Source organism: Martes martes, assembly GCF_963455335.1.
Source record: "Martes martes genome assembly, chromosome: 17".
In the NCBI taxonomy this organism is placed as follows: Eukaryota; Metazoa; Chordata; class Mammalia; order Carnivora; family Mustelidae; genus Martes; species Martes martes.
The window spans coordinates 27568849-27584112 of record NC_137905.1 but is presented as its reverse complement, the minus strand read 5'-3'; the positions used below and the strand labels follow the sequence as shown (position 1 = coordinate 27584112).

General features: G+C 49.6%; 1 protein-coding gene across 1 annotated transcript; it reads left to right on the top strand.

Moving 5' to 3' along the window:
* The first annotated feature begins 548 nt into the window (after positions 1-548).
* Positions 549-2463, top strand: LOC308357804 (metallothionein-1-like). Its single transcript, XM_080827607.1, has 3 exons — positions 549-982; positions 1510-1575; positions 2230-2463. Exons 1-3 carry the CDS (start codon positions 955-957, stop codon positions 2319-2321), a joined length of 186 nt encoding a protein of 61 aa, XP_080683733.1. The 5' UTR covers positions 549-954; the 3' UTR covers positions 2322-2463.
* The last annotated feature ends 12801 nt before the right edge of the window (positions 2464-15264 follow it).

The window sequence follows — 15264 nt, the reverse complement described above, 5'->3', positions numbered from 1 at the left end:
GCCAGAAGCCTGAGCTCACCGTCTTGCTGTCTATAAGAGCCATGGCGGAGGGCCCAAGATGGGGTCGGGGGAGGGGGGGCATTGGAGGTTACTAAATGCTATGTAATTCTTGGAATGTTGAAAGGGAAATAACCACTTTTTTCTTCTTTTTTTTCTTTTTTTCTTTATTTAAAACCAGGTCTCCTATCACCTAAATGGATCCCTCCTTTGTGGGTACCTCACCCTCTGGAAACTGCCGGGACTGGGGTGCCCCAGCAGGCTGTGGGGAGCACTAGTTGTAATGCCAAGAAGACCCTGCACAATCGCGCCCCTATATCCATTTGGGCGTGCAGAATGGAGAGAGGCAGCAGTCTGGGTCCGCCACACTGTGTACAGCAGAAAATGGCCTGAAAGCCCATCCCTACCTGGGGACACGGGGAAGAAAGGTCAAGGGACACAAAGGTCACATCCATCGCCTGTCCTCTGCACACAACTCTCTCGGGTCGCTCTGCACAACCCCTCCCCCCACCGGGAGAGGCCAGGGTTGCACACGGGCTCCAGGAAAGGGCGACACCGGGGATGCCTGCACGGGGTACGGGGGTAGGGAAGGCGGTCCGGACCCAGGCGCCGGTGGAACACCTGGGAACAGGGGCGGCTACCCACCTCGGGGAGACCCGGGGCGAGCTGGGAGGCTGAGACACCTTGTGCCCCCGGCGCGGTGCGTAGCGAGCCCTACCGCCCTCCCGGGACTCGTGCGCCCGGCCCCGCCAGGTGCGCACAGCTCGGCCAAGGCCGCGGCGGGAGGCGCGCTCCCGGCGGGGCGGGTGCAAGGGCAGGGGCGGGGCCTTTGCGCCCGGGCCACCCGCTCCGCCTATAAAATCAGCCCGCGGCGCCGGGCAATTACTTTGCTTTTCATTTCCGAGGGGTGGGATTTTCTCAGTTTCTTTTGAACTTCTGTGTTCGGCGGAATTGGAGATGGACCGTAACTGCTCTTGCTCTACCGGTAAGGGATCCCGTATTCTGAGCCTTAGGGGATACGCTTTCTAGCCTTCGGTCGCGGCGTGTCCTTGGTGTTGGAAAAACCGGTGTTTGGGGTTGGAATTGAAATACACTTTTTGAGTCAGCACCTGCTGTGGGTTGTTCCTCGCCAGCTTTTGTTTGGAGAGTATGTTCGTTCTCTTCGTGCCTTGGGTTTAGAGTTCAGAGTATTAGCGGTTATGTCGAGGTTACCTGTTGGTTAGGGATGTTGGTCTCGGACTCAGTGCGCTGTTCTGGCCACGGGGGTACCAGGACGTGATGGTAAGTGGGGATTCTCTTTACATGGGTTGATTCTGGAGCTTGGGATCCTCTTGTGGAGTCAGATCTGGGACGGACCAGCAGCGGAAGTAGTGGAGTTTCTTTTAACAGGCTGTGGACGAGAAGGGAACTCCCAGGGCTGGGCACTGGCAGGATGCCTCGGGGACCCTTCGTTGGGTTACTTTTGGGGCTCCCACATCACCTCTGTTCACAGTTCTCTCCTTTTTCTGGCAGGTGGCTCCTGCACGTGCGCTGGCTCCTGCAAATGCAAGGAGTGCAAATGCACCTCCTGCAAGAAGAGTGAGTGGAGTGGGGTCTTTCGTGGAGATGGGGGGCTGGGCTGGTTGTGGGGAGGGGGAAACCCCCGCTCAGCAGGCAGGAACAGGTCAGTGACCCAGCCTTTCAGCAGCCCCTGCTCTGAGCCCTTGATTCAGAATTAGAGCCGAAAGGGTATGTAGATGGTTGAGTCCCAATTTCAGTCTAGAACAGGAAGACTGAGGCTCAGAAAGGTCAGCAAGTAGTGTTTGGTCCAGGTGTTCCATCTCCTGCAGCCTTCTAATTTTCTGGCGTCCTGAACACTTCGTGCACGTGAACTTGGTAACCATGTGTGGTTTGTGTGATGTGGGGCAGCTCCTGTGGGGACAGTCCGGAGCTGCAAGGCAGGGGGCTCCCCTTCTCTGATTTTGAGGACTTCCATCAAAATGCATGGTTCCGGAGGGGAAGGGGCCAGCCTGCATTGTGTTTTGGACACCCTGTCACTGTGTCTTAGGCGGTCTGCCCTGTCTTGGAATCAGATTGGGGGTGGGGAGATGGCTGCCTCTGCCTAGGATCCAGTTGTCTAGGGAGAGTATGTCGTTCTCAAGTCAGGGTCGTCTTGGGCTGGGGGCAGGGCCGGTGCCAGTCCTCTTAGGAAGTGGGGGGGGGGGTCTCTGATCTTCTGGTCTTGTCCCCCAGGCTGCTGCTCCTGCTGCCCTGCGGGCTGTGCCAAGTGTGCCCAGGGCTGCATCTGCAAGGAGGCATCGGACAAGTGCAGCTGCTGTGCCTGATCCCCGGGAGCCAGTTCCTGATGTAAATAGAACCACATGTACAAACTGTAGTTTTTTATGTGTTATGGTACCTGACCCAGTTGCTGCATTCCCGTTTCTGTGAACTCTTGAATGAGAGTAAATTCATCTAGATTCTTCTGGCTCCAAGTGTCTGGTGATATGATGGGAAGATGGGACTTGGTTCTAATTGGGCTATAAAGGAAACTGGCTTGTGGGGGGGTAATGTTAGCAGGGTTCAAGGTTCTTGTGGTCTGGCCTGGTCCACCTCCTTGAGCTCTTGGGTTTTGTTTTTGTTTTTGTTTTTGTTTTGTTTTTGACGCTTCTTGGCTTGGCTGTGACAGGGTTTTCTCTGTCACCGAAAGTGTCCCTGCTCTGTGTCACTGCCTGTATTCGCTCAGTAGCCACCTATGGTGTGTCTACTGTATACACAGGCATCAGGTTCTCAGTGTTGGGGTAACAACAGTGCTATCAGACTGTTGGGGAGACGTCATTACTGAACAGAAAAATGACAGTGGCTGTGACAGAATGCTGTTGGATCAGTCCAAGTAAGGAGACCTTATGCAGACAGCTGCATTCCTGTCTCGGAACAACTGGAAAGACGGATGGGGACAGGGGTGGGCTAGCTCATCTGGGCAAGTGTGTGAGGGGATGTGCTAAGTTAACCTCTGAGAGACGAGAGCAGAGTCCACGTGCCGCCTCCTGCCTGACTTGCAACCAGTTTGCTCTGTGAATCCCTTGGAGAGGTCTAGAGTGCCACACGATGGTCCCGTTTTTCCCTTCCCAGCCCCCATTCCAATTTCTTAGGTGTAAGATGGGCTGGGGAACTCGGGTTTTAGGGGTGTGATCCCACTGACGACCTGGAGCCTTTTAGTGACGTGAACTGAGTCTGCCAGGGAATGTTTCCATCCTGGTTGGAATTTGAAGCCAGCTCCCCAACTTAAAACTGCCTGAACTGGGGGCCTAGGGAGCCTGGAGGAAACTTGTTCCTTGTGAAGACTGCAGGGGGTGGTCATAGGCCTCCTCCCTTAGAGACCAAGTAGGTTAAAAGGGCAGGGCAGCCGGGCTCATACAGAAACATCCAGTGTGGCTGGGCTGATGTCCCCGCCCCTGTTTCCCGGGGAGAGCCTGGCCCAAACCTTAACGGCTCTCGGGCGGGAGTGTGGGATGCTGTTGGCCCTGCTTGGTTTGGAAGTCCTGGTGCCACAGTCACAAACAGGCCTGGAGATTTCACAGCTCTGCCTTAGAGACTAGGAGCTGCCAGTCCTCTCTGTGGAAGGGTACAGCATGTTTTCATTTGGCCTGACAAACACTATGATCCATTTTTCAAGTCATGTGTGAAGTGGCATCTTGCTTCAGCCCCGAGTGCCATGTCCCCAAGGGGTGGTGGGGTGTGACCATCAACAGCATCAGTTGGAGAGAGAGTTCACAGTGTGGCTGCGTCAGACGGGCCCATTGAATTCCAGAAGTTAGTATCTTGAGCTGGGAAAGCAATTTTTGCGTGGCTGCTCTGGGGTCAGCCTGCCTGGGTAGGTCCGTAGCTCTGCTACTTGGGTACCTTGTGTGGCCTCTTGGTGCCTATTTCTCATCTGTAAAGTGGGGGACAGTCATAGCCTCTACCCCGAGGGTTGTGAGGTTCAATGTGGCTGTCATAGTCCCTGCTCAAGATAGGGGCTCTGGAAGTACCCTTGCTCGGGGGCCAGGCATGGTATCTGACATTCAGTAGGTGACCCATAAATGCTGAGTTCAGAGAGTACTTAAAGGACCCCTACCGTAGGTAAACCATTATGCTGGGCACAGAGGGAAGAGAAATAACTAAGATCTAACCCATTTGCTGGAGAACTTCAAGTCCCTGTTGAAATCGGAGCATTTAGCACTTCAGGGTGCTGCTGCTGAGCTGTGGAGGGTGTGACTCAGTCTGATCAGGACGTGGAGAGAGAACCCTGTTCACTCATCCTTTTCATTCACATGGCCACTTTTTGGCCAGAACTCATTGGAGCACTGGACAAGTAGGGGGTTAACTCTTCCAGGGAGGAGGAGGAAGCTGGTATGACAGGCCTGACAAGTGCAGATGCTTAGTATTGGATGACCCGATCAGACACAAGGTGCAGGTGGGCAGGAACAAAGGAAGCTGGAGCTCACGCTTTAACTGGGTCAGTGTCAAGGGAACAAAGAATCCACCCAAATGGTAGCTTTGAGGATGATTTGACCAAGCTACAGATACATTATTTTTTTTTTCCTAAGCTTTTATTTACTTTAGGGAGAGAGAAGCCTGAGCAGACTCCCCACTTAGTGTGGAGCCCGATGGAGGGCTGGATCTCACCACCCTGAGGTCATGACCTAAGCCAAAAAAAAAAAAAAAAACCCATTGAAAGGCAAAGGAACTGTGGGACTGATTGGAAGGATGGAGAGCTAGGCCCAGAAAACACGAGCCATGGTACTGCGGGGAGGCAAGCAGCAGGGCCAGTCCCAGGAGCAGCCTGGCTGGGCCACCACAGTGGGTACAACTGTCATCACTGCTTCTGCAACCCTCGGACACTGCTATTACTGCCACTGGCCACAGCTCTTGAAACTCAATTCTCTACTGTCCACTAAGCCCTTTGCATCTTGTCCCAGACCTGAAGACCCTAGCTGGCTGGGGGTGGGGAGGAGGCTTATCTGGCCACTTGTGGATTCCCCAGTGGGAGGTGGGATCCTGCAGACACTCCAGATTGATGCTGTGGGTAAGATGCCAGTAAGTTGAGGTGGGAAACCTGTGAGCCATTCAGGAGAGATTTTAATAAATGGATTTTGGGGGGGGGGTTGGGAGGGGTGAGGGATGTGGGGGTGTTGGGAAGCAAGGAGTTGGAAGAATTCAGAGACCGCTGACCCAGAGATGTGAAGCAGAGGAGGCAGCAGCAGGTCTACAGCTGCAGAGCCAGAGGAAGGGGCTGTCCCTGGACAGAGCAGCTGCAGCTGGAGGAAAGGATGACCCAGCAGTAGCTGTGAGCTTCAGGTGGCATCCAGCCTTGCAGGGGAGCCAGGGGAACACTTTTGGTGACCTCTTGTTCTCCCCCCACCACATGCTGTTGGGTCCGCACCCTCGACCTGGCTGCTGGAGGGGAGGGTGGACAGTGGATTGGGGAAGATACCCAGCACACACCCTGCAGATAGGGTGTGCCACCATCCGCCCAAGCCGCACCCTGGGACCTGGGAGAATCTCGCTGATCCGAGGCTGAATCCAACTTGAGGACCTGGAGGGAAGAAGGGAGGTGTCAAGGAGGATGGTAGAAGCCCCATGGTGGGGCACTGGAGGTACCTCAGAATGCTGGTTTGCAGGTGTGGCCGAGCAAGTCTGCCCCGCCCTGGGAGAGGATGGGGAGGAGAAACAATCCTGCACGGGTGTCCCGAAGGAACTCTCACCTGGCCCCACCTTTGGCATCACAGTAGTCACTGTACCACCCTTCCAGAGCATCCCAGAGGCCACTCCTGGCTGGCTAAATGCTTATACCACCTCCTGCCCTGGAGGCAAAGCCATGAAGTTGATTTCACCACCCACCCCCTCATTCCTTCACCACACCCAGATCCTCCCTGGCCCCTTCCTCCCTCCATGCCGGCTTTACTCCCGCCCTCTGCAGACTCTGTGATGGAGCAGGAGGAGCAGGACAGGGAGGTCGAGCTATGCTGTAAAAGCTGGCTGGCTCTCGCCTCACAGCCAGCAGTGGGGACCTTTCCGGAGTCAGAGACTCTCCCAGGCCTCTGCCCTCGCCTGCACGGGCTCAGGGATTCTTGAACCTTCAAGGGAGGAGGCTGAGGTGGTGTCCTCAACAGACTAGGTGGACTGGACCCCAGAGTATTCCAGATCTGGGGCCCCATCACCGGCCACTCTGGCCTGCCTGACACATCACTGCCATTGTGTAGGGTGAGGGTTCGGCCACAAACTGGGGGACCCTGCTCACTCTCTCCAAGATACTTCCTGTGTCCTACCCGACCCCCCCCCTCAAGCCATACCCTCCACCAGGAAGGCATTTAGTGATACAGAGTCACCCCAGCTGGAAGGCTTCTATAGATTGACCTTGTTCTTCAGAGAAGATCTTCTGACTTTCTGGTGAACCTCCTCTGCCCAGGCCTGGAGAAGACGGATTGGAGATTCAGGAGTCCAGTCCAAAAAGCCAGAGGTTCAGACCCTTGTCCTCCAGGATCCCCAAGCAATCAGATGTTCCCCTTTTGGAACTCACACATGGGTTAGAATGGGTTCTGAGGGTATTTCTCACAGGCACGTACCCTGACCTGATTCTTTGGGCCCAGAGACCAGGCCTGTGGATCTTGTGTCCCAACCCTATGCATGGCATTTCCTTCATTCCTGCCTCTTTCCAAGCCTGGTCCCTATGTGCCCCCCTACCCCAACTTTTTATCATTCCAGTGAATAACATTTAGCTTAATTCTACTAAGGAGTCTGGATTTAGAATTTTTTTAAAGAGTGAGGAAGGTGTTTGTGGGGTGAGGAGGCTTCCTCTGTGGCATCATAGGAGCACAGTTCCTAAGATTGGCCTCACCAAACCCCCCAGGTCCTGAGACTCTGAGGGCAGAACAAGTCTGGGGGCCTGATACCACCTCGAAGCATCCTGGCCCACCTGCCTTCTTGCCTGGGCCTGTGAGACACACCCATGGGTGAGGTTTTCTTTGGGCAGTAGGCATTTCCTGCCCTTGGGGCCTGCCACTCTCAGGCATGGGAAAATTACTTTCCTGGCAGGGAATCAAAGCTTATACCAGTCCGATGAGGCTCCTCATGTCCCTATGGGTAACATGGTGCTGGGTCCCCGGTACAGATGGAAAAACAGGATAAATCCCCAAGGCAAGCTCCCTTACGTGCAGGGTGCTTGGCACGCCTGACTCTCCTTGCAGTATGGCCAACTGAATGTGGGCCCTTTCCTCTCCAGAGGAGGGCATAGTATAAGAAAAGGCTTGGGAAGAAGAGCCTTGTTCGATCATTTCCCAGATAAGAGGGAGCTATAGAAGGTTAAGGGGCAAAGAAACCGTATGAGTGCAGCTGTTCATTTATTCACTCCTGGGTCCTTCCGCTGTGCTGGGCCAGTGCAAGGACTGATTAGTAAAGAGTTAGACAGCCTTTGCCCTCTAGGGCTGTGTGGGCAGAGTCAAGTACACAAATAAAGTCAATAAAGGTGGTCGCTGGTCCAGGCTGCCATCTGTTCTTGCCCTGGTCTCCTACGTGGTCTCCCTACGTCTGCATTGGGCCCCTGCAGTCTGTCAGCCCAACAAACAGGGGTGTTCTGCTCAAAACCCAACATTGGTCTCCATCTGTGTGCCAAATCCTCACCAGGACCCACAGGCCCATAAGAGAATCTATCTATGGATGCACATTGTCTCCTAGATTTTTAAATTTCTGCCAATGAAATGGGTGCAAAATGATACCTCACTGTGACTTTAATTTGCATTTTCTTGATCACTGCTGATGTGAAACATCTCTTCATATGTTTGTTGCCATATGTGTTTCTTTTTCTGAAAAATGCCTGTCTGTATCTTGGGCTCATTTAAAAAGGAAATAGTGAAGTCCATCCTTTATTCAGATTTCCTTAATTTGTCCCTAAGTTCCTTTTTCTGTTCCAGGGAAGACACCGCATTGCATCTAACCAGCGAGTGGCCTTACACTTACCACTCTCGATGTTGACCTTGACCCCCAGACCAAAGCAGCAGTTGTCAGGTGTCTCCACAGTAAGGTTATTCTTTTTGGCCCCCATCTCTGTGCTTCACTCTTTGAAAGGAAGTCACTTTGCCCTTCCACACTCACGGGATGGGAAGTTACACTCCTCAAGGTCAAGTATCTATATACATTATTTGGAATTCCACACAGGACATTTATGTCTTTTCAATTTATTTTCTTGTTCAGTGATTCATTTTTGTCAGCCTGGGTTCATGGGTATTTACTTTATACTTTGGGTTATAATCCAGTACCACTTTACTTATTTTGTTGCTCAAATTATTCCAGTCTAGGGGTGCTGGGGTGGCTCAGTGGGTTAAGCCTCTGCCTTCGGCTCAGGTCATGATCTTGGTGTCCTGGGATCGAGCCCCGCATCTGGCTCTCTGCTCAGTGGAGAGCCTGCTTCCCCCTCTCTTTGCCTGCCTCTCTGCTTACTTGTGATCTCAAATCAAATAAATAAATAAAATCTTTAAAAAATTATTCCAGTCTGGCTACTGATCGTTCTTTCAATTGGCTCCTGGACCCTTTTGACATACCCCTATCATTGTGGGTTTTCTTTTGTTTTGTTTTTTTTTTTTCATCACTTCATTACTTTCCATTTGTGCCCATTTTTCCATGGGTTACTTGTATCCTTCTTATTATGTTACAGGTGTTCATTGTGTACTCTTGAAATTCATCCTTCGTCTGAGTCTTTTGATGGGCAAACATTCTTACTTTTAGTTAAACTTATCAAATTTTATTATATAATCAGTTCTTTTGTGGCTCGTTTGGGAAATCTTTTGCTACTGTGAAGTCTAAAAGATATTTGAATACCTAAAAATATCTAAAATATATCTTCTGAAGTTTTGTTTTTAAATTGAAGTCCTTCATCCATCTGGAATAGGGTTTCTGTATATAGTGTTGAGACAAGCATCCAATTTCATCTTTTTCCTGGTGAGTAATCAGGTCCTTTATTGCATGTTTCTTCTTTTCTCCGCTGACCTGACTTGCCACTTTTGTTAAGTACCAAAGTTCCGTAGATGCATGGATCTCTTTCTGAAATTGCTTCTCTCTTTTCTGAGATTGTTCTCTCTTTTTTTAAAAGATTTTATTTATTTATTTATTTGACGGGGGATGAGAGAGAGAGAGCGAGCAAGCACTCGGACAGGAGCACAAGCAGGGGGAGTGGCTGGCAAAGGGGGAGAGGCAGAATCAGGCTCCCTGCTGAGCAGAGAGCCAGGACCTTGGGATCATGACCTGAGTCGAAGGCAGATGCTTAACCTACTGAGCTTCCCAGGCACCCCTGAGCTCTCTCTTTTTTAAAAAATATTTTTTTAAAAAATATTAAGTAATCTCTACACCCAACATGGGGCTCGAACTCACAACCCCGAGATCAAGAGTTGCGTGCTCTTCCAACTGAGACAGCCAGGCACCTCTCTTTTCTAAAACCTTACAATAAGCCCTGACGTCTCCCCATGCCTCTATTTCCAAGCTCCTGCTGTTCTTCAGAAATATCCCGGCTATCTCTGGCTCTTTGCTCTTCATTTTAGAATCACCTTATTATAGTTCTAAGGAAAAATTCCTGTAGATTCTGATCAGAACTGCTTTGAATCTACAGATCAATTTAGGGGAAGCCTATTTTTTTTTTCCACCCTCAAGCAGCAGAAATGTATTTTCTCACAGTTCTGGAGGCCAGAAGTTGGAGTTCAGGGTGGCAGCCTGATTGGGTTCTGGGGAGGGCCCGCGTCCTGGCTTGCAGACAGCTTCCTTCTTGCTGTGTCCTCACGTGGCAGAGAAAAAGTGAGAGCAGACGTCTTGAGCATATCAAACCTTCCCACCACTAAATGCCATAACTTCAGGAAACGACTGGTTAATGACCAGTTCTCTCAGGGTGGGGAGAAATGCATTCCAGTTCTCCGGCCGGGGGGTCGGGGGGGCTGGTTTGTATTCATACACATGAATACATACATTTATTATAAATTGTAATGATATAAAGATTATGTAGCACACAATTTTGAAAAAAATAACAAAATATGCAATACTCTTTATCATACTCCGTATTGTCCATATAGTCTGTTGATTTTCACAGAACACTTTATCACTGATTTTTGCTGAACACTTGTATCTGCCGTCGTAGGACCGCTTGCAGTTGATGAGTAAATACAGTTCCAATATGAAGGCAGGTTCATTGTTTTGTTTTGTTTTCATTAATGAGTAAAATGAAAGCCAACCATGGTTTCTCTTGTGTACCTTTTTTTTCATCCTTTTTTTTTTAAGCAACCTTTATCAGGGGGACGCCTGGGTGGCTCAGTTGGTTGGACGACTGCCTTCGGCTCAGGTCATGATCCCAGAGTCCTGGGATCGAGTCCCGCATTGGGCTCCCAGCTCCATGGGGAATCTGCTTCTCCCTCTGACCTTCTCCTCACTCATGCTCTCTCTCACTGTCTCTCTCTCAAATAAGTAAATAAAAAATCTTTTAAAAAAATGCAGAATCAGGGGCACCTGGGTGGCTCAGTGGGTTGAACCTCTGCCTTGGGCTCCGGTCATGATCTCGGGGTCTTGGGATAGAGCCCCACGTTGGGGTCTCTGCTCGGCAGGAAGCCTGCTTCCCCCCCCACCGCCTCTCTCTGCCTACTTGCGATCTCCTCGTCAAATAAATAAATAAAATCCTTTTTAAAAATGCAGAATCATTCGCAGGCCACTGAAAGACAAGTTTTGGCTCAATTTGACTCACTGACCATAACTGACTGACCCTTGGTCTATAGTATTGGAATCAATTATGTCTGTTGTATCTGATTGGTGAAAACACTGTGCAATGGTATATTACTGTGCCTCTCTTCCCAACTCTGGGTTCAGTGACCTCATGTGGGTGGCTAGAAATTTGGGTAGTGTTTATAGCACCTAAATTAGCAAACACTGAAAACCAAGGCTTGATTGATTATTTGTCAATTGTCTAGTTTAAAAAGTGATACAGTTAATGTTGACAATGCAGATCAAACCTAAAATGCATAACCGCTCCATTATGAGGAGCATAAAAAATTGAGGGAAAAGAATCTTCACCAAAGAAATCACTCGTGTTATTTTAATGAACAAAGAAAGTTGCAACATGCACCTTCTGATACTGGGACCCTCATCTCCCAATGCATAGTGGCCTTGCCTGGCATTGGGGATGGGCATGACCCGCTCCTGGCCAATCAGAGTTAAGAGTCCGGGGATGGTCACATGACCCAATTCAGGTCAATCAGAGTGGATTCTGAGACATTTGCTCCAACTCTGGGGCCAAGGATGCTCTGTTTCTGCTGGGATTGCTAAGCTGCGGGGTCCACCGCAGGAAGAAAACCCATCTGAGTATGAAGCGGACAGAGGAGAACAGGGCCAACCCTGGAGGGAGTCCTGACGTCTTTGCTGGAACACCCACAGTCCTTGGGATACAGAAGAGTTTCCTGGATTTTCTGTTTGGTGAGCCAATACGTGCTTGTGCTCTCGCTGAAGCCAGACTGAGCTGGGCTCTTTGATGCTCGTCACAGAGTCTTTGAATGGCTCATTCTAGACCCTGAGCCACAGTTCCAGTCTGGAAGGTGCAGATAAGCTAGACCAAGAGGGATGCACAAGGGACCAGGCATTGGGGGATCAGTATCCTATTTTGGATTTGCCCCCTTTCGAGGGCCTGACTTCAAGTTAGTAGGTTCTGCTCCTGGGACCTCTGGCTTCCCCACCTGGTGTCTGTTCTCAAAGGTGTGCAGAGACAGAGTTAAATGGAAACTTCTTGGCCAAAGTGTTCATGGTGGTTTTCCTTCTGCCAGAGCATCTGCATTTGACAGAGAAAGCTCCCGCTGGCCGATTGCAGAGTAAGTCATCCTGTGATGGCTCACATCAGCAGATACTTACTCTCCCACAATGTCCTGGTTTTGCTGTGACCACTCACCGATGACGTGGGAAGTGCATGGACGAAGTCAACCCTGGGTTTTACTCTGGTTTATGCCACTTATCATGTAGGTGATGTTGGACGAGATATTTAGCTTCTCCGAGCCTCAGCTTATTCATCCAACAAATGGGACTTTGAAGGGTAAATAACGATGCCCAGCACGTAGGAGGTGCCCAGTAAGTGGCAGATAGTATAATGCTACAGATGTGTGGCTTTCCACCAGATTAGCATGGGTTTTAAAGTTTAACAGTAACAAATGAGAATGCTCACCTGATGCTTTGAAAGAACAAAGAGCCCTTAGACATACCTCCAGGGTTCTGATTTTTTTTTTTGAGAAGTTATGAGTTTATGCATTTCTTTTGCAATTAAAAATGATTATTTGTGAAATAAAACTGAGGCATACACGAGGTCACAAGGTGGATAAAAACTTAAGAGGCTCCCAACTCTTGGCCTGATGGTGTCTTCAGAGCATCTCTCTAAAGGGCAGTCACGGCTTGGCTCCAGCCCCTTGTCTGGCGGAATGTGGGTTCAGTGTGGTCAGACCTTGCAGATTTTCAGGACAAATCGGAAATTGAGCTTTTTATGTAAAATATCCAGGTTTTTAAAAAATTGTATGGAAACTCAAGAACATTATGCTAACTAAAATAGCCAGACACAAATAGACTAATATTATAGGATTCTACTTACATGAAGTACCTTGAATAGGCAACCTCAAAGAGACATAAAACAGAATAGAGGGTGGTTAGAGGAAGAGGGGGATGGACAGTTATTGTTTGGTGATAAACACATTTCTGTTTGAGAAGATGGATGCCCAGCATTGTGAATATTCTCGATGCCACTGCATTGCATATTTAAAAACGGCTAAAATGGGGGCGCCTGGGTGGCAAAGTCAGTTAAGTGTCTGCCTTAGGCTCAGGTCCTGATCCCAGGATCCTGGGATACAGCCCCAAATCCCCAGGGTCCTAGGATAGAGCCCTGTGTCAGGCTCCCTGCTCAGCGAGGAGTCTCCTTCTCCCTTTGTCCCCCTCCCCCCACTTGTGCATGCTCTCTCTCTCAAATAAAATCTTTTTAAAAATGGTTAAAATGGTTAATTCTATATCATGTATATTTTCCTACAGTAAAGACAAATTGGGATAAAAGAGAGAGAGAGGAGAGGCGCCTGGGTGGCTCAGTGGGTTAAAGCCTCTCTGCCTTCTGCTCAGGTTGTGATCCCAGATCCCTGGGATCAAGCCCCACATCGGGATCTCTGCTCAGTGGGGGGCCTGCTTCCCCCTCTCTCTCTGCCTGCCTCTCTGCCTACTTGTGATCTCTGTCTGTCAAATACATAAATAAAATCTTTTAAAAAAACAAATAAAAATAAATTAATTAAATCTTTAAGAAAAAAAAAGAGAGAGAGAGAGAGAGGAGAAAAATAGTGTGGCCCAAACAGAAGTCAGAGGACCAGATGTAGCCAATTTGCAGCTCCTGGTTGGTGTATCCCTATTTGGAATGCTAACTCCAGCCCATTCCCCTATCAACTACCTCAGTTCTGCTCATCCTTCAAGGACTGGCCCAAATGTCACCCCTTTTCATTCCCCAAGGAGGAAGGTCCGGCAACATTGAGGCCATTTTGCTGCATGGCCGAGGCGAGCCCCTTGAGAGACACATTCCCAAGCCTCCACAGCCCGACCCCATTTTCTTGTCTTCTGGTCCACTTGTATTACCGCTCTGGCCATGTAGGCATCTGAAATTTCACCCTCCACAGACTGTCAGTTCCTTGAGGATGATAAGATCTGTTTTCCCATGTTCTCACACAATTCAGTGCTGTAGAATTATGGAGTGACTGCTCCCTGCCAGACTTAGGGGCCTGGCTATAGAGAGGAGAGACCTAGGAGCCCCAGTCTCACCTCCTTAGGGGCAGAACTCTGTTGTTTGGGGTTTAATCTGGGGCATGTCATCCTGGGCTCCACTGACATTTTGACTCTCGAGGTGGGGGCTGTCCTATGTATTGGAGGGTGTTTAGCGGCATCCGTGGCCGTGACCTACGAGACACAGTAGTAGTTGTGACAACCCAGAATATTTCCAGATATTTCCAAACATCCCCTGGAGGCCAAAATAACCCCCCAGCTGAGAACGGTTTCATTCATTGATTCATTTACCGAGGAAGCACTTTCTTCGAATGAAGATCTGGATCTCAGGCAGGTTGAAAGCTGGATACATTTTAAAAAAATAACAACATAATGTAGCTATGGTTACCCAGAATTCTAAGTGTTCTTCCTCCCAGTGTCAGAGATCCCAGCTATTCTGCTCAAATCTGCAAGTCTGAATGTCCTATAGTTGAAAAGGCGATTGATTTCCCTTACTGGGTGTTTGCTGCCACCTGGTGGCAAATTTGTTCACTGCACCCTGGAGGGAGTGCCCGTCCAGTTTCACTAGTCAAACACCAGCACATCCAAAGGTTAAGACAATTTGACACGCTTTCCTCGGATGCTAGAAAGCAGTTCTAAGCTGAGACAGGCCTTTGGGAAAGTAGTCTGGAGTTATCAGGAGATGGTATAAGCAGCGACCTGCCAATTTTATAGGGCCTTGGTTTGAACTGGGGGTATATAGAATTTGCCCCTGCTTTTCCTACTTCTGAAGGCCCTGTTTGGAATGTGTTTATAATTTATGATCGTGTGCATTCAAATTCATTTTGTGAAGACCTTTTTGAGAATTTTGTAGTACACTTGGAGATAATTAGATGTATTGAGGATATCATTAAAAGGGGGTGTCTTGTATTAAAGTGGTGTTTTCCAAATTCCTCTGGAATTAGAAACTAAGTAGGTCTCAGGTAGGGCCCTCCAGTGACTGTGAGCAGCAAGGAGGTCTGGAAGCCGCAGTGTCACGGTGCCAGAGCTGTCTCTCTGGTGACTCACCCTGCTGTCTGACCTCGAGGATGGGGAATATCCCTGAGACTCGGTCTTCAGGTCTCTGCTCCCTGCTGTCCATCTGGGCCCAGACAAAATGGTTATTCAGGGCTTAGGCTTGGGGAAAAGCCAAGTCCCACCACTGTTACTGTGGATGATATTTAACAGAAATGAGAGCAAAGTTTCAAGAGACTAAGGGAATTCAAGAGAGTGAGACTTTGGTCTGTTTTTAACACAGCAGCCAGACTCAACCTGGTTCGACACCTCACTGCCCTGTGCCAAACCTCCTAATGACCTGGCATTTCTCTTAGAGTAAAAGTCAATGTCTTCACATGGGCCCAGAAGGCCTTAGGAAACTCTCTCCCATCAGCCCATCAGCTCCGTTCACCTAGCCCTGTTCTTCGTGAGCATCATGAATATTCTGTCTCAGGGCCTTTGCACCTCTGTGCCTGTGCCTGG